At 50.8% G+C, this 22,657-nt stretch overlaps 1 protein-coding gene across 1 annotated transcript in view; it reads right to left on the bottom strand.

Annotated features, from left to right (window-relative positions):
- Positions 1-511: 511 nt before the first annotated feature.
- Positions 512-22,657, bottom strand: part of Pax5 (paired box 5) — a 162,608-nt gene continuing 140,462 nt past the window's right edge. The window contains exons 9-10 of the mRNA XM_057790573.1: positions 5,851-5,937; positions 512-632 (exon numbers count right to left, since the gene is read on the bottom strand). Coding sequence (XP_057646556.1) covers positions 556-632; positions 5,851-5,937 — 164 coding nt within the window. The 3' untranslated portion in view covers positions 512-555. The remainder of the gene's footprint in view (positions 633-5,850; positions 5,938-22,657) is intronic.

Raw genomic sequence — 22,657 nt, 5'->3', positions numbered from 1 at the left:
ACCAGTGAGCCTTGTAGATATCAGAGAAGTGGAGTGAGCCGGAGGCCAGGCATCCTCCAGGTGGCTGCTGTCAGTGTCAAAGACAGCTTTGAGTTGGAGCACTGACAGGGCACCAGGGCAGAGGGCGTCTTCTGTGCGGAACTGGAAGATATCCTGTGATGCATTGTGGGTAATCTGCTCTGTTAGACCCTCAGGTCCACAGAGAAGTGAGAAGGTATTTACATGGGTGCTGTGAAGCCAGCTGGCCTTTCCAAGACAGGCAGACGGTCAGGAGGACTGGCAGGATGGGCTTGGCCACAACAGTCTTCAGAACAGCAGAGAAGCCTGTCACCCCTGGGAGAAGCTCATCAATTGACTCTTGAAATGGATGAGAACCCAGAAGTCCAACAGCCCTACCTGGATCCGGGGCAGGAGAAAATGGAGGGAGGGTGCTCCAAGTGTGTGGGGGATGGGGTGGAAGATGGACTTGTCGGGTCTCTCTGTCTGGCTTGGGAATCGGGAAGCTGTCTACTCAATGATATGCGTGGTGAGAGTTGGTGCACATGGCTCTGAGGGTCAGTGGCGGTCGTAGGCGGTGGCTGCGGCAGGTGGCGCAGCTCCTCGGGCTGCGGCGCTGTAATAGTATGGGGATCCTGGAAGAGACGAGAGGGCACAGAGGTCAGACCTGGGGGTCCCCTTCCCACCAGTCCCCCCACCTCTGTCCCTGATGTCCTCTCATCCACTCGGGCCACTGTCTGCTTCCCTAAGACCTTTGTCCTGATCTTTCCCCTGAACTGCCAGTCTGATCAGGGCCGCCCAGAACGGCATGCGGATGGAAGCCCCTGGTTTCTGTCCCGGCTGTGGCACGTGGTCTCCCCTTCCTTTTGTGTGACTTCTGGCTCCTTCCAAGTTATTGGGAAGAACTGGGTAGTTGTCCCTATGGACCATAAAGTCTCAAATATTTAGTGTCTGGTCTTAGGTAAAAATATCTTTGAGACCTACAAGAGTAAAAGGGTTCAGGTTTTTGTTGGATTGACAAGCCTTGGCCAACCTCTCTGGACTTACTGGCCACACTTCCCATTATTCCCAGCCACCTTCCATACCATACCCAAAGTCTGTGCCTGATGCTATCATCTACATGGGTCATCTCATTCAACTGTAGGGGCAGGGCCAGCAACCCCCATCCTAGCAGATGCAGGACTCCTGCCTGCAGTTCCCGGCCCTGTGCTCCTACCCCCTCTTCTGTCTAGGCCTCCTTCAAGTCTTCCGCCCTGCCCTCTCCTCTGAGAAGACTCTCCCATGAGCTCATTTTCCTTCCCAGGTTGAGTCACACGCTGTGGCCACCTCTCCCCTTGGTACGTTTCCTCTATCTTAGGGCAGAGAATACTGAATAGGCAAGGATTGGGCTCTGGCCTTCTTGGCATTTGCCCCAAGTTCCCAGCCCTGCTCAGGGAGGATTCTGGTATGAAGGAACAATGGTCCAGAGGGAGCAAGCAGGAGTGGAGAACCCCCATGGCCACCCTGTGCAAGCATTTGCTAGTTTGCTCCCTTCCTGACCTCAGTGGCGACAAGGAGGGGCAACAGCGAAGAGCCACTGATTCAATATGGCCGGACACTCAGAGCTAAGGGGAACTTACCCACAAGTGCTGGCTTGCAGGTGTAAACCAGGGCTTGGGAGCCTGAGGCATGGAGACTGCCCAGAGGTGGAGGCCAGCCTATATTGAGACCCCACCTCGGGGAAAGAATTTAGAAAGGAGTTTGTGCCCTGGGGAGCTGGGCTTTCAGACAAACTCTGGTGACTACTGACAGAAGTGGGATTGGCCTGGGCGTGGACGTGGACATGGGCGTGGACGTGGACATGGAGCAGCTGCAGCAGTGTATGTGAGGTGAGGCCTCTTCCTGTCTGTACCAAAATTCTTCCCCAAAGACCTGGGGAGCTAAGAATCCAGGGACCTGGGGAGCTGAGGATCCAGGGACCTGGGGAGCTGAGGATCCAGGGACCTGGGGAGCTGAGGATCCAGGGACCTGGGGAGCTGAGGATCCAGGGACACGGGGAGCTGAGGATCCAGGAACACGGGGAGCTGAGGATCCAGGGACACGGGGAGCTGAGGATCCAGGGACCTGGGGAGCTGAGGATCCAGGGACCTGGGGAGCTGAGGATCCAGGGACCTGGGGAGCTGAGAATCCAGGAACACGGGGAGCTGAGGATCCAGGGACACGGGGAGCTGAGGATCCAGGGATCTGGCTGGATTCTCAGAACCAAAAAGCTTCAAATCTTTCACATCAAGGAGACAGATGTTCAGCAATATAAAAACCCACTCACATCACACTTCAGTGCTGAATCCTGGGCTTGAACCAAGGATGTGTGTCCTTGGTGAGGGCTTCATTCACCATAACACAGCTCCAGGTAAGCAGCAGAGAGACTGACTCATTGCAGCTGATAGAAGTTGGGGTCCCATCAGCCGGTCTTATTGGGGTGGGCCTAATGGGCTGAATTCTCAGAAGAACGGGCTTGGAATTGTTCTGAAGTCTCGTTCAAATCCAACCAACTCTGACCGGGTCTCCCCATAACTGGGGGTGGAGCCTGACCATTCCCCCGGACACCCTAACTGGGAATGAAGCTGTGTGGTTTTCTTCACAGGCCCAACCGTGTCTTGGTGGAAGGCCATGACCAGGTGGCTTTGCTCCCCTGAGCCTCAGTTGTGTTCCTCTTTAAAAAAGGGTCACAGGGGGGCAAATGTGAGGGCACCCTGAAATGAGGGTGTCATGATGCTGTGGAAATGCCTTCTTCTAAGGACTTACACCCATTAACTCTTATCCGGTAGGAACTATGATGGTTTTATGGGTGAGGACACTTGTCAAACCACATACGGCTAGCATGCAATAGGTTTCTAACGCGAGCATCCTGACTCCCTTCCGCGCTCTGCCTCACAGGCTCATGCACTCTTGCCTCTGACTCAGGAAGATGGGGTAGCCTCAGGCAGTAGGAGTGTGGTGGCCTCTCCTGGTTGTTCCATGAGGCCCAGGCAAGCATGGCACACCCGAGAATCCCCCAAAGACATTCTCCTGCTGCTTCCAGGGTCACGTCCCTATTCCAGACTTGACTCTTTCCTCCGTGGGATGGGACAGCAACAGGGTGGGGGTGGGGTTCATTCCCTGCAGGTCTGGAGATTGCGTGAGGATATGAAAACCATGGGGGTGACATCCACAAAGGGTCTACGAGCGGCAGGAAGTCGAGGGAAAGAAGCCCTTCTCTAGCAGCCCTGCGGTGAGGTTTCCAGTACTCTCCCACAGCTCTGTTTGCCCCTCAGGGCTTAGCCAGCCTGGGTGGCAGCCTCCGCTGAGGCTTTGATTTACCACAGAAAATGAAAACATCACCTCACAAAAGCAGTCTGTCTTCCTGGCACCCATTAGACCTCCATCTAGAATAAACTTGTCCTTCCTTCTGTCATTTTTCCCCCCTAATTCACATTATCATCAATTTACCTCTTGACACAGCCATTCCTGGCTGGCTCAGGGCTGGTTCCCTCCCTAATCCCTTTACAGCGGCCACAGGCGCCCCTATTCTAATCCTAATTGACCATGGCCTGCTTTTCCCGCTGCCAACCCTGCCAGCTCTGCTTGCCTCTGCTGCCCCTTCGCCAGCCTGGGGGATCCCACAGGATGGGGGAACCCATGAGATGAGGTGCTGAGGGTAGCCGTCAGCCCTCACTCTGACTGTGTTGGTGAAGGAGGCTTCAGCCAGGCCAGCTTGGGGTACCTGGGGAGTCTGTGCAAGGCTGGTCTGAGTGGGAAGAGTGAGTTGTGATATATGTCTTCAGGGGCTCACCTGAGCTTAAGGAAACACAGGCCAGGACCCTATATTCCTGGCCTCCTTCACCCCAAACCCGAGAAGTCATCAGACTGGGTCTTTCTGTGGCAGGGCCCCTATGATGGGAGCGTGGGAGCAGACCGGAGCTATTTGCAAGGCAGTGGTCAGATGAGCCACGTGTCTTCATCTACATGCAAGCAGTATCCCCATGGAGTCAGAGCACCGGGCCTCAAGAGCTTCATATTCAGTGCCGGTGAGAGAGGCTACCATGGTAACCAGCCTCATTTCATCCCCAAGCCAACTGAGGCCCAGGCGGGTAGGTGGCCTGACAGATCCAGGTTATGGACTCAAGCCTTGTCTCATGTTGCAGGCCCCACACGATTCACACTCCTTTTGTGTTGGCACTTTTCCTGTGGCACAGGCCTGCCTCTGGCTTGTCCTCCTGGCTTCCCTTGCTGCTGGGTCACAGGCATTTTACCTGAGAGCTGCCTATTAGACTCTATTGTGCTGGACATTAATGGGGAAGGAAGCACCTTTGGGAAGTGGGCTGGAGGACGCCATTTACTAGAAACAGGTGTCAAAGGCCCCTGTGTCTGGACAGTGGTGGGGAGCAGCTCCAGAGGCCATCAAGCACCTAAGGAAAGCTGCCTCCTGCCAGCTGGCAACCATGGGGTGCTTACAGCAGAGCAACCCGGCCATGCCTCTGAGTGTGTTCCTGGCTCTTGTCCCATGCTCGTTTATCGAGTCTGTCTGGAGATCCTGGGAACCTCTGATGTCCTTCACTAAATATATTTCTGCTTAAATTAGCCAGAGTGAATTCTGTTGTTTGCAATTATAAGTCATTAACCTGGCTCTCAAAACCAGTCGACTGTCCTCATCACACACAAGGCTCATGCCCAGCTTGGATGGTAGTGAGAAATGTGTCACCTGTACCATGTGTCTGTCTTTTTTTTTTTTTTTTTTTTTGAGACAGGGTTTATCTGTAGCTTTGGAGCCTCCCTGTCCTGGAACTAGCTCTTGTAGACCAGGCTGACCTCGAACTCACAGAGATCCACTGCCTCCCGAGTGCTGGGATTAAAGGCGTGCGCCACCGCCGCCCAGATCCACGTGTCTGTCTTAATCACACCAGAGTGGGGAAGGAGTCAAGGCTGAGACTTCACAGACCTAGGGTTTGGCAATAATTAAAGATCCGGGGAATTCGTGGGCTCTGGCTGAAGGAGACCTTGCTAACGTGGACAGATAGGCCAGAGCAGTCTCAAATGCTCCTCCTCTCTCTGCTCACTGCTCCAAGAAGAACACCTTTAGCTGATTGTAGGGGTGAGATCGGTACTGTAACCTGCAAGCTGATTGGCTGGTTCTACCTGCTAAGGGGTTAAGGGGTGAAATCTGTATCTGGGACCTCTGTTTCAAGTTACTCCAACTTTGGGGGATACTCACCTGCTGGCTTCATGTAGGTTTAGTTAACAAACCAAAGGGCTCTTCCAAAGCTAGTCCTGCTTGGGGTGTGTGTGTCTGTCTGTATACAAATACTGATGATATTCACAGACCAGGCTGTTCCAGCCATGGACATTCTGCCAGTTGAGTCTTGGATAAAGGTTAGGCACCAGCTGAGCCGTATACAGCATGCCTTGGCAAGCCACAGGGCAGCTGGTTGCTAATAGAGCTGGCACTACTTGTGCCCACAGCAGACATCATTAATCAATCACTGGGCCTCAGAGCCATTAGTAAGACAGTTTTCCAGGCAGCCAGCGCCATTCAATCCAAGTCTGTATTTCAGTGCCTTTTATTTAGGGAATTTGCACTATATTTAATGGTTCTTAAGAAATACTAGTTCCTCATGGGCAAGCATTTTTCTATCATCTTTCCTGTCTCACATTCCCCCACTTAAGCTGCAGGGGAATTAACTGCCCTGAGACCACCATAACAGCCCCTATCGTCCACATTTATGGGGCAAATGACCCATCTCACCTCAGTGACCAGACCTCAGGAGGGACCCTGGCCCAATGGAGAGGTCAAGTAGGGCAGCCAAGGACCCAGGGACCCCACAAGACAGTACTCACCAAGCAGTCCTGGGTTGGGGAACCTCCACGAATCGTTGTAGGAAGAATACTGAGGGTGGCTGTAGGGACTCCCAGAAAATTCACTCCCTGCAGGAGGTAGGAAGAGGGACAAACAGGAGACAAACGTGAAATCAGGCTCAGAAAAGGCTGTGGGTTCAGGCCAGCTTAAATACTGAATATTGAAAGCACTGGTCTCCTCCATGGGCTTCGGGCACTTTCAGTAATCAATTATAGCACATTAGGGCTACATCCTCATGCTGTGAGCTGTCTGTCTCACCCCAAAGCACTTTGTATCTGTGGGAATGGAAGGCACAGAGTCACCAGGTACAGGGTGGGGCCTCACTTGGTACACCTGCCTAGGTTTGGTCCTAATCTGCTGGGCCGTTGGCACCGGCTGAGGCTCCTAAGGGACCCTAGTGTGGGTTGGTTCCGCTCTGCACAACCTCAGCTCCAGTGTGGTCCCCCTGTGCTGTGAACGCAGAGCGACTGTGCCAAGGGCAGCCAGCTGGGCAGGGAATGAGACACAGGCCTCCCCCTGTGTCTGGAGAATGTAGACAGCAGCTCTGCTGCCTCGAAGGGGTGGGGTAAATGCTTAGGAAATACAACATAGGGAGTGGGCTGGGGTCTTCTAGGCCCTAGCGAGGAGACAGTGTCCATGGTTGTAGGCATGCTCAGGAAGGCATTGTGAACTGCTCATGGGTGAAGGGAGGATAGGGTGGACCCAGAGGAAGATTCACTAAGATCCAGCAACCTGAAGAGCCAAGCACCCACCCTGACTGGTCCCTGGGTTTGCAGCAGTCCCAAGGGAGTCCCTTTTCTGCCAGCTAGGCCAGGGCACAGCTTCAAATCCTGTCCCCACACTCTTGGAGCAGCAGACTCTGCCCACTTCCTCCTCCCCTTTCCCTACAGCTGGGGCCCCAGAGGGCAGACTGCATTCTCAAGACACTGAGTGTCTGAGAGCCTGCTGTGTCTAGTGGAGGCTTTGGAGCAGGGCATGGAAAGCCAGCGGGGCACTGAATGGTTTGCTTGAACCCCAGGTAAGGCCCTCCCCTGCTGGAGATGACAGAGGTTACATGGTCCTGGGAGACGCCCTGCGGCCAAGCGTGACTCCACGATCCCCCTAAAGGGAATGCACAAAGGCCAAAGGGCAAGAGGCTTTGGAAGAGATCAGTCTTCCTCCCAACTCATAGGAAAACCCAGGCAGAGTGTACACACACACACACACACACACACACACACACACACACATGCACACACGCACACACGCGCACACACACTCCTGCTCAGGCCTCTCCTGGGGCCACTCCCAGCCTGACAGGCTGAGTCTTCCAATTCTCTGTTTTTTATGCCTCAGTGGTCAGGGTGTCAGGTTCCGGCATACAGAGGGAGAGCGTGGTGACAGTGCTGGGCCGAGCAGCCCAGCCTCGGTCTATCCATCAGTGCTACAGTGCCTCCTCCTCCCCCTCTCCCTCTTCCTCCTCCCCCTCTTCCTCCTCCTCTTTGAGAAACAGGTTGGGGGGAATGTGGAGATATGGAAGCCTGGATAGGGGGACACACTGTCCCTAAGGCTCTGACACCATGAACTGTCCCATCAGAGGGATGTCCTCATAGTGTCGTGCCTGGTCTATCTCTGATTAGCACTCTATCTCCTACTGCCTGACCACCTCTTCCAGGAAGCCTCTCTAAGCTCCATCCCCAGTGGAGCGAGTCTCAAAGCCACTCAGCTGGAGTGAGGTGACATGGACCCCTGGAGGCCTGCGAAGGTACATGAACAGCGTCCAAATCCACTAGGAGTGAGCCTAAGCAAGCAGCACCACGTTCTTCCACCTGCATGGCTTCCAGAAGGCACCCTTTCCTGCTAGCACAGAGTGTCCTGCATGGCTCTCTAGTTTTTCAGCGGCCTTGCCTTGGGTGCAGTCTGGTCCTGCAGGTCTGTGTCCTGCCTGCTCCCCGTATAATGCCCTGTTTCTAGCAGACAGGGTGCCCTGTCCAGTAGTTCACTGGTACCCCCATGGCACAGAGTCCCTGACACTCTTTCTTACCCTCTTTCTGGGCCCCATGTAGGAGAGGCCCTCCCTGCGATGTTTTCCCCGACCAGCCCACCCTCCTGTCCTGCCATGGTTTATTCCGCGGAGCTCATCATATCCCAACCTGTCTTGTTCACCATGCTCATCTTGTTAATTATCTGTCTCTTCCACGAGGCTGAAAACTCCTTGGGGACAGAGTTTTGTCTGTTTATGTCTCGATCCCAAGCTTCATCGCCAGGCTTGGCAGCCATCTAGCATACACGGAAGACTAATTGTTCACTGAGCCGGTGAGTGAGGAAGGGAATGAATGAATGAAACACCCAGGTCAACCGGGGACAAATCACCAATAGGCCTCTCACTTGGACAACGGCCACCACTTTTTCTTCCATCATCAGCTTCCACAGCCAGGGACCTGCTGTAGCATCTGCTGCGGGCCAAGATGTAAAGCAATTTCTGATCCGTTATCTACCAGAGCATCCGGTGCCCAGCAGGAAAGAAAGTCACCGGGGCCCCTACCTGGTGTGGTCAGAGTCATGGTGAGGTGGGCACCTGGGTCCTTGTCCTGTGACGCACCCTGTTGGACTAGTACATTCTTGGTAAGGGGAGCATGGCCATCTCAGAAATATGAGGCTGACCCAGAGGCTGTCCAGCCACCTGCTGGGAACGCTGCAATGCTGCCTGGTTATCTGGCATGCTATACCAGGGTCTCACTACCAGGGAAGCTATCCACAGAACTGGTCCATAGAGTACCAAAACTGATTTTGGGACAGGAGACTGACCAGGTGGATGCCAGTCCTTGATCGATTTGGCACAAAGTCTTCATGGGTTCAAATTCTGAGCCTGCCTCTTCAAAGTTCTGGGACTCTCAATGGGTCACTCAACTCCTCTGTACCTCAGCTCCTTCTTTAAAAAGTTAGGGCAAGTTCAAAGCTCACGTGGTACTTGCAGGGCATCCAGAGAAGGCTCAACACATGTCAGCCATAGTGGCATTCTCCTCCATCCATCGCCAAGTCCTCCTCCACGTCCAGAATCTCACTGAACCTCCCAGCACCCTGTGATGCTCACGGTATTGATAAAGCTGCATTACAGACGTTATTACTCAGGCCAGAACACAGCTCCAAGGCCAGGTTTCTGGCCTTGAACTTGCTTCTCTTTAAGACTCTGTTTTCCCATCCTAGGCCTTTCTTTCCTCATTTGTCAAAGGATAGAACAGACCAAACGTTTTCAACCTTCTTTAGGCTGTGACCCTTTAATACAGCCCCTCATGTTGTGGTGACCCCCAACCATACAATTATCTTGTTAATTCATAGCTGTAATTTTGCTGTTATGAACTGTAATGTAAATATCTTTATATATTTACATATACATGTATATCTGATATAAGGCCCCAAAGGGGTCGCGATCCATAGGCTGAGAACCACTGCCATAGATCCTAGCTAGATCCACGCAGCAGATATAATCCCTGTGTCTTTTAGGCCGAGGACTTCAACTTCCATACCACCAGCCTGACACAGAGGGGCACCTTATTTCTGCTGGAACTTCACAAAAGCATCTTATAAAGCAAGATATATTTAGCTTAGAATCCTGGGGCCCCTTCTGGGCCCACTGAAGGGTCATGGAGCCCAGCCTTCAGGATGGGTAGAACTCCAACATCAGAGGGAGGCAGGGACTTGGAACAAAGCTGAAAGCTGGGGCCGGGCCTTGAGGCCAGTCAGCGTGTGATGTGTGATGGTGAGGCCTTCTGAGAAGCTCCAGCAGAGGCAGCTGCAGAGCCGCGTATAAAAGGGTCAGCATGGAACGGTTTCCTTTAGCATGTCCCTGGCTATGCAAGCTACTGACAGAGGTAGGGGTGGCCACAGCTGAGGGAACTGGCCATCACGGGTATAAAGTCCTCCTCTAGAGCAGGCTTTCACAGGGTAGGAAATCCAAGTTCCTGCTTCTAGCTTTTTGTGGGGACTTCCCGAGACGAAGTCAACAGACCCGATGTCAAAGGTCACACCTTCCCTTGTGAATTTCTCCAGCGAAAAAGACTGCCCCAGCTTGGGGCTCCCTGCCTCTTTCTACTGGTTCATACTGAACCCCTTAAGTCACAGCTTTTATTTCTTAAAAAAGTAAGGTTCTGTAAGGTCCAAGTTGGGGGTGGGTTTGCGTCCTGATAGCAGTCAGTCTGTGGGACCTCCAAGCACAAGGCACCAAGCACAAAGAAGACCCCAAATTAACATATAAGCCCCACCTGCCTAAGGACCAGGAAACTTCCTGGAATTCTGGGAGTTGTAGTTCTTAAAAAGTAACAACAAAGCCTCATGGGCAAAGTATGGCAGCCCATGGGTTTTGTTCATATAAGCCCCAAACAACTTGTGCCTGAGGGTTTGTTCCAGGAGTTCCAAATTTCATCTTGGTCAGTATTTAATATTTTAAATAAAGCTTCCTTCAAATTTGGGCAACTGTGGGACTGGTTTTTCTCCAGCGAATCTCGGGTTTAGCACGTGTTGGCCTTCAAGGCAGGTCTGGATGCTGTCTACAGTTGGACGCGTGGAATCACCAGTGCCATGGTCCTTTCCATCCTGGTCCCCACATGGTGCATGGGAGCACAAGGGAGAACCCAGGCTGCAGCACTCTTGAGGCGGACTGAGCTTGCTCACCAATCAGCACTTCTCAGGGTCTGTGTGGCCTTGGGTAAGGGACTAAACCTCTCCGAGCAGTCTCCTTGTCTTCAACACGAACCAATGAAAGCATTGTCTATAGTCAGGTTGACGTTCATCTCCATTAGAAGCATTAAGAGATCGCCACACTGACATCCAAAGGGGCTGTACCAGCCTGCACTCCCACCAGCAATGCAGGAGTGTTCCCTTTACCCCACAACCTCTCCAGCATAAGTTGTCAACAGTGTTTTTGATCTTGGCCATTCTTACAGGTGTAAGATGGAATCTCAGAGTTGTTTTGATTTGCATTTCTTTGATGGCTAAGGATGTTGAACATTTCCTTAAGTGTCTTTCAGTCATTTTAGATTCCTCTGTTGAGAGTTCTCTGTTTAGGTCTGTACTCCATTTTTTATTGGATTATTTGTTCTTTTGATGATCAATTTCTTGAATTCTTTGTATATTTTGGAGATCATACCTCTGTCTGATTATGGGTTAGTGAAGATCTTTTCCCATTCTGTAGGCTGTTGTTTTGTCTTGTTGACTGTGTCCTTTGCTTTATAGAAGCTTTTCAGTTTCAGGAGGACCCATTTATTAATTGTTTCTCTCAGGGTCTTGCTACTGGGGTTATATTTAGGAAATGGTCTTCTGTGTCAATGCATTTAAGTGTACTTTCCACTTTTTCTTCTATGAGGTTCAGTGTGGTTGGCTCTAGGTAGGTACAGCCCCTATGAATATCAGTATGGTAATTTCTCAGAAAATTAGGAAACAGTCTTCCTCAAGACCCAGCAATATCACTTTTGGGTATATACTCAAAGGATGCTCAATCATACCACAAGAACCTGTGCTCAACTATGTTCATAGCAGCTTTGTTTGTCATAGCCAGAATCTGAAAGCAACCTAAATGCCCCTCAACCGAAGAATGGATAAGGAAAAGGTGGTACATTTACACAATGGAGTACTACACAGCAGAAAAAAATAATGACATCTTGAAATTTGCAGGATAATGGATGGATCTAGAAAACATCATATTGGGTGAGGTAACCCAGACTCAGAAAGACAAATATCATATATACTCACTCATAAGTGGCTTTTAGACATCAAGCAAAGAAAACCAGCCTACAAATCACAATCCCAGAGAACCTAGACAACAATGAGGACCCTAGGAGAGAAGACATACATAGATCTAACCTACATGGGAAGTGGAAAAAAGACAAGATCTCCTGAGTAAACTGGGAGCATGGAGACCATAAGAGAGGGTAGAAGGGGAGGGGAGAGGAAGTAAGGGGAGTAGAGAAAAGTGTAGAGCTCAATAAAATCAACAACAACAACAAAAAAAATCTAAAAAAAAGAGAAAAAGCATTAAAAGTGTGGGAGCTTGAACTGACTTTTGGAGGCGGGGCTTCGGGGAAGTAATTAAAGATATCAGAGACCATGCAGGAGGACATTAACACCATGGAACTGTGGCTTCCAGAGCAGAGGAACCTGAACTGGGAGTTCTGTGGTCATCTGAGGTCTGGAACCACCTCCAAACTCACTAGGATCCCCACCAGCAAGAAGAACTTCCCTAGATACAGCTACCTGACTGAACCTCCCGGGCCTTGAAGCTGTGAGCTGAGGCAGCCCTTACACTCTATGAACTACATTATCTATAAAGTACTGTGGCATTTGGTTACAGCAACAGGAAATGAACTACGGTGAGCACTTGCATCATAGGGCCAGAGAGAAGGAGCGACACAAGGTTACTGGAAGGAAAATGGGAAGAAACCCTCTAACAAATTGGAATCAGGCTTTAGGAGGATTTCTCAGCTTTCGCTGAGTTCTTAGTTACACAAAAGCAAGATCTGGGCTTAGGGGTGAAGGCAGAGAGATCTGAAGAGTTGGGCATGAGAAAATGGAAGGGCCAGATTAGAGGGTTTTAAAGATGCACATGCCCTACATGGAATGTATGTGCATGTGTGTGTGTGTGCCTGCGAGTGTGTGTGTGTGTGTGTGTGCCTGCGAGTGTGTGTGTGTGCCTGTGAGTGTGTGTGTGTGTGTGTGTGTACACTTTAAAATTGAGAGTCCTAGATCCAACTTTCAGGGCAAAACTCACTCCCTGCTCATCTCCCACGCATCCATACGGCTTGTCATTCATTGCTGTCGTTTGCATATGGATGCCCTCTCCAAAATTCATGCAGAAACTTGAGTGTCACGTGACTATTTTGAGGGTGGCCTTTATGAGGTGAGGAGGTCATTCAGAGGGACCTCGGTTCTTCTCAGGAGAGTGGGCTGTAGAAAGTCAATGCAAACCTTCTTGCCTGGCTCGTGCATGCCCTTACCCTTCAGCTTGCCTCCACATTATCACGTCCTGGCGGGGTGCTGCTGCTAAGCCCACACACTTTCCCACCTCCTGGACAGTGAACCGAGATGGACTTCTCTCCCTTATGTATTTCCCAGCCTCAGATGTTTTGTGATAGCAACAGAAAACACACGGAGAGAACACCCGCAGACTAGAGTTGGTGCTCTCCCCGGACATGGAAGTCAGAGATGTCTGGGTGCCGTCTTTGGCCAATGGAGTTACGATGAAGATGTGCGGTCAGAGGACACTGTAAGGACAGTGTAGATCATAGCGCCACAGGCCAGGGTGGGAAAGAAGCCTGGGAACATGGCAAAACTGGGAAGGACATCATAGTTTTCTATGAGGCAGCTAACAAGGGCCTAATTCCCTCTTGCTTTTAGTTGAAGACCTAAGGGGGAGCATCCAGAAAGGAGCGGTTTGGCCCAAGGGGGCACTGTGTGAGCAAAGGCAGGATGGAATTGGCCAGTGGTGGCCCAGGATGGGATTCTAGCTATATGAACAGGCCAGAGAGAAGCAGCCCAGGCTATGCCCTAGGTATGTGTAGCTTGCTCTCGCCTAGAGCTGCCTACCATGGAGAAGAAAGGAGAAAATGTCCTGTGGGGGCTGGAAAGACGACTCAGCTGGAGAGCGCTTGCTTTAGAGGACCAGAGTTCAGGTCCCAGCACCTACATTAGGCAGTTCACACTTGCCTGTAACTGCAGCCCCCGTGGCTTCAATGCCCTCTTCTAGCCTAGGAGGGCACCCACACACAGGTGGCATACACATATGCAGACACACAGACATATACATAAATAAAAACAAAGTCTTTTTTGAGAGAAAAGAAAATGACTTGGGATGTCACGTCGACCCAGGTTACATACAGACCAGGCCGTGCCACTGGCAGGCTTGTGGCCGTAGGCATGTGGATTTACTTCCTTGAGGTTCAGCTTCTTCCTCTCTAAGTAGGAGGAGATGGGAGTTTCAACTTCCTAAGCTTGTGGAAAAGGTCAAGGGGCATCATGGTTATAAACGATCTGCAGACCCCAATTTGAGGGGAAGGGGCTGGATTTCAGCCTGACAGAGAAACTGTCATGACTGACAGAGAAAACTCCAGGCAGGGGAGAGGGGAGCCCACCCCAGGCCCCCTTCCTCAGCACAGCGCTCCCTAGAGTTTTAGAGGACACCACCCTGGCCACCCTCTTCCCATCCTTGGCTATCCCCGGCGTCTCCACGCTGTTCTCTTCATCACTCTACCCTGTCACTTGTCATTTTTACATTTTAAAGTAAGTTACCAACATCAGTACGTTTTCTCTTAAGTATTCTGGTGTGCATATCATGAACTAATGTTCATCACTGAGATAATGAAGACATTTTCCCTCTGGATATAAAGTTTGCATATTGGATATTGGTTTACGAAACCAATACATTTAAGTGTACTGATGCTTTCATTTGACAAATGCATGGACCATGTTACCCAAGCTCAGGCCTGGCAAGTTCTAGAATGTTAGCATCACCCTACAGAGAATGCTGAGAGCCCAGGTGTGTGGATTTAACATAATATACTCTCAGGTAACAGTGATGACCCGGGCTCTGGTCACTGAAGGAGGCTCCTGTTGGCCACCAGAGTCCCATTGAAGTCACTAAGCTGACTAAGTTGGGGAAGAAACATACAGCTTCGAGCTGAGCCTGATGGTAGAGGTAGAGGCCTGTCATCCCAGTCACTCTGGAGTCTGAGAAACAAGAGGATGGCAAGTTCAGGGTCGGCACCACAGCGAGAGTTCAAGACCAGTCTGTGCAACACAGTGAGAATCTATCTCAAAACAGAAAGTCAGAGGAGGGCTAGGGCGCTCCTCCGGCACGTGCAATGGCCTAGATTCGGATCCCAGTACTGTCAAAAACAAACAAAACAAACAAACAAACAACAAAAACCAAAAAGAAAGCAAGCCGAACAAAGCATTTAGGAAAGATATGGGATTCCCCCCAAACATCACAGCCTTCCAAATACAAATGGGTCAAATACAAAAGTGAAACTCTCACGACAATTAAGTTAAGAGGGGGCTGTGATAAAATGTTCGGATGCAGTTGCCTGGGAAACCTGCAATTTCAACATCATAGGTGTTTTCATTTTCCCCTTCGCTCAAAACCCAGGGATGGCAAGAAAGTCAAAGTTTCCAAAAATTCTCAGAAGTGACAGGCAAAGCAGGCTCCTCATAGCTCTTAATTAACCCAAAACGACACCTGCCAGATGATGGGGATTTGCGAGCTCGCTGGGGGCCGACCTGTCTGCAGATGGTGGGCTCCCACCTCTGCTCCAGACCTTGGCCGACTGCAATTAACATATGGAAAGTCTTTCAAAGTGACTTCGCAGTCAACTTCTGTTTCTGGAGTCAAGCTGGGCTGTGAGAGAAAATCTTTGTGGTAAAGGAAGAGGGTGGAAGAGGAAGAGGAGGAGGAAGGGGGAGAAGAGGTCTGGAAGGGGTTAAGGTTACCCTAGTTCCTCCCAGTGGTCTTGTAGAACCACATGACCGGTGGTGGATCAGGGATCAGCGGGCACCTGGACCGTTGCTGTTTGGAACTGTCCGTGACCACAGTGATCAAAATGAGGACATGACACAGACACAGTCAGCTTATACGTTGTGTTATTTAACACACATATTACATACAGACAGGATATTCACAGATACAAAAGCTCATGTATGAATATACAGAAATATGCACAACATATACATAGGTCTGTATGTCTGCGTATGTCTATATTTGACAGAGCTGTGCCAAAGTCTCTCTGAGTGACAAGTAAACACCTTACTTCTTACCAAACTTCAGTTTTCTCATCTGTGAAGGTGGCAGATATGCAAATGACCTCCAAGAGGTTTCTCTCTCCATCCTCCCTGAATCCAGCCTCCAGCTTGGCCCTGTAGAGGCCGAGGGATGCTTGCCCTCCCTCTCCACAGCAAGACTTTCCTGGGCTCCCAACAGGAAGGCAAAAACCCAAGCCCAGGAAAGGTCAGCCTGTCAACCTGGACAGCCCTGCATGGTGCGTATCGATTGGCCGCTGGGAAAAACCTCTTCTCCTACCAGTTCAGGTTTTCCTTCAGAAATGCCGAGGGAAGAGAAAAACCAAGAGAGAGAGCGGGCACAAGGAGAGAATGCACAATGGGCCCCTTTTGGCTGCTGCTGGCCCACAGCAGTGTGGGAGAGCTGCAGAGAGCTGGGTGAGCGCAGGCCTGAGCACTAATGCTGCTACTGGCTGTTGCCCATATCATCAGTGCCAACTGTGGGAGCTGAGTGTGGCCTACAGTGGCCACAAACTATTCCTAGGAGCCCCCATGCCCGGGTTTACTCTTCCAGGCCCCAGGTTCCACTGCTCAGATAGAATGACACTGAGGTGTGTTCTGTCACTCGTTGTAACAAAGACCTTGAAGGGGAAACAGGTTTATTCTGGCTCACGATTCTGAGGTTTCAAAACCCGTTGGTTTGAAGTTTGTAGCCAGGCAGCCTATCATGGCAGAAGACAGGACAGAGCGAAGCTGCTCACCTCACAGTCAGGAAATGGAAGGGAGAAAGTGGAAAGATCTGTGGCTAGAATTCCCCTCAATGCCCCCACGATTTCAAGACTCCCATAGGCCCCACCTCTTACAGGTCTTACTACCGGTCAATAGCGTCAGACTGGGGCCTTTAACTCAAGGGCCTCAGGGATCCTTCCAGATCTAAACTATAGTAGTTACCAAGAAAACGCTCCCACACATCCACAAAGGTGTCTAATGATGTCAAGATCACTGTGAGAACACACTCAGGGCAGCTTAAGAGTTGGAAAGAAAGAGTAAAATGGGTTCTTCTGACGAGATTCCACCTGAACCCAGTCATGGGCTTAGGGAAACTCACCTGACATCTCTGATTTGGGGCTACATCTTTACTCTTAGGCCCGCATACTAGTGCTGGACCGTGTTTCAGCACATCTATCTCACTCAGCATTCACAGCGGCCTTTCTCCAAGAGGTCAACATACCTGGTAGAAGGAGCCCAGGTCCCAGACCTGTGAGCCCGTCTGTGTCAAAGGCACATGGATGTCAGCAGAGGGCAAGGTAGACACAGGCACAGCATGGCAGCTGGAAATTTTTTTGACTAAGAGAGCCAGGAAGTAGCTTGTCTGGGTCTCAGAGGATGTATACCCTCATCGTTTGCTTGCTTCCAAAATTCCTATCTGCCCACCTGCCAGTCCAGGCAACACTTGGAAGCAACGATAGGCATGGAGGGAAGGAGCCCCAGCTCCTCCCAGTCCAGAGGCCAATTCAGCAGGATGTTGGATGCCTCCCCTAAAGGGCCCACGTGTTAAAGATTTGGTGCCCAGAGTGGTGCACCTAAGAGGGACTGTGGGTCTTTCAGGTGGCCTTTACCTCTCTGAGGGTGGGTAACTTGTCCCTTCCTCTCTCTGCCTCCTTTTTCATCATGTCACTATTTTTTAAAAATATTTATTTATTATTTATTATGTATACAATATTCTGTCTGTGTGTATGCCTTCAGGCCAGAAGAGGGCACCAGATTTCATTACAGATGGTTGTGAGCCACCATGTGGTTGCTGAGAATTGAACTCAGGATCTTTGGAAGAGTAGGCAATGCTCTTAACTGCTGAGCCATCTCTCCAGCCCCACCATGTCACTATTTACTGCTAAGCCCATGCCACCCCTGCCACAGGTTCAGACCAGAGAGACTGCTGTCTGATCTTGAACTTGAATCTCCATACCTGTTGATCTCGAATAAGTTTCTTTTCAAGGTGAGTAGCCTGTCTCAGGCATTTGGGTTTTCTGTAGTTGTTTTGTTTTTCTGTAGGGGACCCAAGGTGGTGTGGACACTTGGCAAACACTGTCACAGCAGCTGCAGGGTTTGGATCCTGGCTGGCAAACCTGGGAGCAGGGGACGCTCTGAGCTGCAGGTGACTTTAAAATTAATGACAGAAAGATGTGTCTGGTTGTCTGCAGTCTAAGAGCTTAGTGGCCCCTCTTTGTTAACAGTTGGGAGGTCACTGCCAGGCCTGCCTAATGCCCACTGGCACTTACTTGAATGGCACTGGAAAAGTCAATAACTTTGTAACTGAATCTCAGGGGCTACCCTGTTGTCATCCCAACACTCACGGGACCACATAATATTGACACACTTGAAAGTTCTTTGTGAATTAAAAAGAGTGACCCAAATGATATTAAACTCAGTGCTTTGTAGGACTGATTGAAAAATGAACATGCTGGGGATTTTTATCCTCTGTGTTAAAGGGTATATGGTGTAGGAGGTTCTTCTGTCTATGTGTTGTTTTCATTGGTTATTAAAGAAACTGCCTTGGCCTAGTTGATAGGGCGGAACTCAGGTAGACAGGGAAGACAGAACAGAATTCTGGGAAGAAGGGCAGTGTGGCAGACGCCATGGTTCTCCTGACCGAGACTGACGCTGGTTAGACTCATGCCGGTAAGCCACAGTTAAGTGGCGATACACATTAATGGAGATGGGTTAAACTAATATGTGAAAGTTAGCCAATAAGGGGCTGGAGATAATGGGCCAGGCAGTATTTGAACAAATACAGTTTCTGTGTGGTTATTTCGGGACTAAGCTAGCCCGGTGGACGGGACCAAAAGCAGGCCTCTCGTTCTTTGTAACAGGTATATTCCAGATGGTTAACAAAAACTCACAACTGATCAAAGTAGAGACAGTGAGTGTCCGTGGAGTATTCCACCACAAATGAGGCATCTACACCACATTCCCTCCCTTCAAGGCTCAGCTACCATCTCAGGAGAGGGGACAGAAAGATTCTAAGACACAGAGGTCAGGGAAGACTGGAGCCAAACCGCATTTTCTGGTGATTGACAGGACCACTGCACCGTGAACTCACAGCAGCCATGGCTGCCTGCACAAGACCGGCACAAGACCACGCCAGTTGGCATTCTAGCATAAAGAGTGAGAGGCATAGGAGCCACCCCCCACTCCCAACTAAGGAGCTGTAGACAGCTGACTGCTTCTGGGAGAAGAGCCAGTTTTCTTTAAGAGTCTGGCCCTGGTGGGTCTGCCCTGCTCCAGTAGATGGCCCCACACCTATATATATGAATTGGCTGCAAACTGGACTTGGTGGGTTATTAAAAATAAAAATAAGAAGCCAGAAGTTTGGGAAGGGGTGAGGAGTGGAGGGTGGATCTGGGAGGAGTTAGGAGGGAAGAGGGGTAAATATGATGGAGATACTTTGTATGTAAGTATTAAGTTCTCAAAGAATTAACAAAATATAATGTTAAAACACATTTCAGGTGTTTCTATCACATTTCAACAAGTATCTAAAACCATTGGTTGTAAGGAAATCCTCAAACTAGGAACCAGGACTCCTGATCACTGTCTCTTCCAGCTTGTCCCTTCCAATTATCTTAGCCTCAGTTTCCCAAAGAGAGCAACAGTAAGGTGGATACAAGATGAGAATGGTGTCTTGGCTTTCTGCCCCTGGGGAATACTCGGGGACTGGACCCTGGACCAGTGACTCCTGCTTAATGATACTCCGGTCTCTTTGTTTATTTGTTTGTGTTTTGAAAATATTGAATTTCCTCCAGGCTGACTGTGAAGACCTTGTCCCTGGTCCCTATCACCAGCTCCCGGTCTCAAAACATTGTCCCCGGCCACTCCGAGTCAGAGACCCTCTAATGTCCCAGCATATTCCCAGGGCGTATAGGGATTCCATTCAGCCTGGAGCCAGCCCAAAGCAAATGTACCTCCCCGTGGCCTTGACCTGGCCTGTCCCTCAGAGCAGCCGTGGGTCTGGGAGTCAGCAGCTCCGTCTGTGGCCGAGGCTGGGCTTTCCCTGAGCATCCTGGACTGACTGATGAGATGCAGGTGAAGGTGTCGTACCTTGCTGGGAAGTCACAGTGCTAGTCCCGACCTGCACTGCCTGCCATCAAATTTTAATGCTGCGGCTGACATATTTATGGAATGCCTCCCCAAGCGTTTGCGAGGAGACCAGACAAGATTTACCTCTGCAATTACTACTGCGATGTGTGGCTTGACTGTGGGCAGGGAACTCCGAAGCCCAGAGCCCCGCCGCACCCCGAGGAACACACTCAATTTTGCACACCTTTCCTGCCCCCAGCATGCAGAGGTAGGACTGAGAAGTAGAGATGAATCAGATACGGTTCCTGCCCACGGAGAGCCCGCAGTCTGCAGGAGGGGGCTGTACACACATAAATTACCTTCCTCTGAGGTGGCTGGGGACCAGTGTGCCAAGACAGGTACTTGAGACAAGTTGGGGCTTGGCGGGGGGGGGGGGGGGCGGGTGAGGGGAGGCTTATTTCTTTCTTCAGAGTCAGGGTTGAAAAGGAAGCCAGAGATCAGAGCCTTTGGAGTCCTCAGCTGCTGTGGCTTTCCTGGTTCCATCTTTGCAAGAAGGGGGCTCCCCAAGGCTCCCATCCATCCCAAGCTGGTCTCACGGAGTCACACCGCCTTTTCTATAGTGCACAATCCTTTGGGTGTTCCTTTCTTAAAGGAAGCCGTGGAGTGCACCCACTTCTTTCCATTCACCCTTCCTCCAACAATTCCTTTCTTAGACTCTGCTATCCAGATTCCCCTGCAGAGCTGCCCCAGGGCAGGAGCACTGTCCTTTGACTTGTGGGGTGGGGCTCAAGTCTGGATGCTCAGCATAGGTCATGTAGCCATCCGTAGAGCTCTGAGACTTTAGACTACAGTACACACCCCAGACTGGGTTATCTGAGGCCTTTAATCCCAGTATGCAGGAGGCAGAAGAGTGGACCTTTGTGAGTTCCAGACCAACTAGAGTTATATAGTGAACCACTGTCTCAAAGCAACAACAAACTAACAAAATAAAACAACAGTAACAAAACCCCATCAGTCTCTAGCTTATCTGAACCTGAGTGGAGCCAGCTGTCAGGATATTGTGAGTCAGTTTGAAAACTAGGGAGAGAGGACTGGTCCTCAGAGGGGCGGGGCTGGCCTCGGGCAGAGAGCTGTTTGAAATACAGATTCTGGAATTAGCAAGCAGAGGAGCTCACCACCTTCTGCTCAGATGTTCTCCTGGCTGTGTGCAATGGCGTTGGAGGCACACTGGTCAACACTGTAGAATTTCCCAGCATCCTCTGAGGCTTAAGAGTCCAGGCCTCTGAAATGGGTTCCTCAGAGGTCAGTCGCTTAAGAAGGCTGTCCCCAGCAGGCTAACTCCCAAGGACTTGCTGCGTAGGAGGCCTCCCATCATACTTTGGGGCTGGCTACCATTCTTCACAGTGTTTGGTAAGGTACAGGCACTGTGAAGGCAGCTGGATTTGCAGCACCCCCTGGCTAGAACACATGCCTGGCATGTTCTTTCCTCTACTCCAAAACTCATTAAATCAAAGCCCTTCCCCAGCCTGGGCCTCAGTTTCCCCAGGAACATAGTGAGCAGGTCCACCTGGAAGTTGGTTGTCCTGATGGAAAGTTTTCTTCTTTTAAATATTTTTAAGAGCATTGATCTATGTATGATGTATGACGTATGTGTGTATGTATGTATGTATGTGTGTATTTGTGTACATGTTGAATCTGGAGGACAACTTCTGGGAGTTGGTTTTCTTCTTCTTCTATGTGGGTCCCAGGGATTGAACTCAAGCCGTAGACCGTGGCCGCAGGTGCCTTGACACTCGGAACCATCTTATGCTTGAGACCTCTTCTTTCTTAAATATTACTGACCCTTCACCTATGTGTCCTCTGTGACTGCCCCCACAGACTTGCCTGAGGCAGTTTTGGAAAGGAAGTCAAGTGGGGCAGGGGAAGGAGAGGAGAGCTATCTTGGTGATCAAGGGGAGAAGAATGGAGATGTTTCCCAGGAGAAAAGGTGCTGAGCAGGTGGAGAAGTCCCCCAGGTGTGCTGGGAGCCTGGCAGGTGCCCACCTTGAGGCCAGGTATTAAACAGGGTCCCTATTTCACCCCTTTGCTCCAGGTACAGAGATGGTGCCTGAGCTAGACCTGGAGCCATGGGCCTGAGCAGATCAGTCAGCAGTCCCAGGCCTTTCGGAGCTCACGCTCTGGGGAACCAATCGCCCAGTAAAGCCGGAGCCCAAAGATACAGACAGGGCACAGCGTGTCAGACAGCGCTGTGCAGGGAGGAGGAGACCCAAAGTGGGGCTGGAGTAGGAAGGGCCGAGGAGGAAATGAGATTTAGGGAGAGTGGCTCGGGATGCCCTCCCTGTGAGTGAAAGGGAAGTGAGAGCTATCCTACTGGATAGGGCAGGAAGAGCCGAGGAAACCAGCTGTGCAAAGGCCCTGAGGTGGGGTGGGCAGAGGAGCGAGGAGTTCTGTATGGCTGGAGAAGGAAGAGAGAGGAGGGAAGAGATGGGGAGAGAGTGGCCAAAGGGTCATGGCAGGACTCTGGCATCCGCCTTCAAAGGAGAACATGACCTGGTTTCGGGTCATGGGGCTGCTATTAGGAGTGGCCTGGAAGCTGGCAGTGGTGGCACACGCCTTTAATCCCAGTGTTTGGGAGGCAGAGGAAGATGGGTCTCTGTGGGTTCGAGGACAGCCTGGTCTACATTGCAAGTTTTGGCAGACCAGTACCTGGGTTTCTATTGCTGTGACCACAGGGGCTCTTATAAAGGAAAACATTTAACTGTGGCTGGCTTCCAGTCCAGAGGTTTAGTCCACTGTCATTATGGCAGGAAGCATGCTGGCATGTAGGCAGACATGGTGCCGGAGAGGAACAGAGAGTTCTACATCAGGACTGCCAGGCAGCAGGAACAGTCAGAGAGACTTGGCCTGGCTTGAGCTTCAGAAACCTCAGAGCCCATCCCCAACAACACATTTGCTCCAACAAGGTCACATCTA

This window comes from Chionomys nivalis, chromosome 16, assembly GCF_950005125.1.
Source record: "Chionomys nivalis chromosome 16, mChiNiv1.1, whole genome shotgun sequence".
Taxonomy (NCBI): domain Eukaryota; kingdom Metazoa; phylum Chordata; class Mammalia; order Rodentia; family Cricetidae; genus Chionomys; species Chionomys nivalis.
The sequence above is the reverse complement of the archived record's forward strand: the minus strand, read 5'-3'. Positions and strand labels throughout refer to the sequence as shown.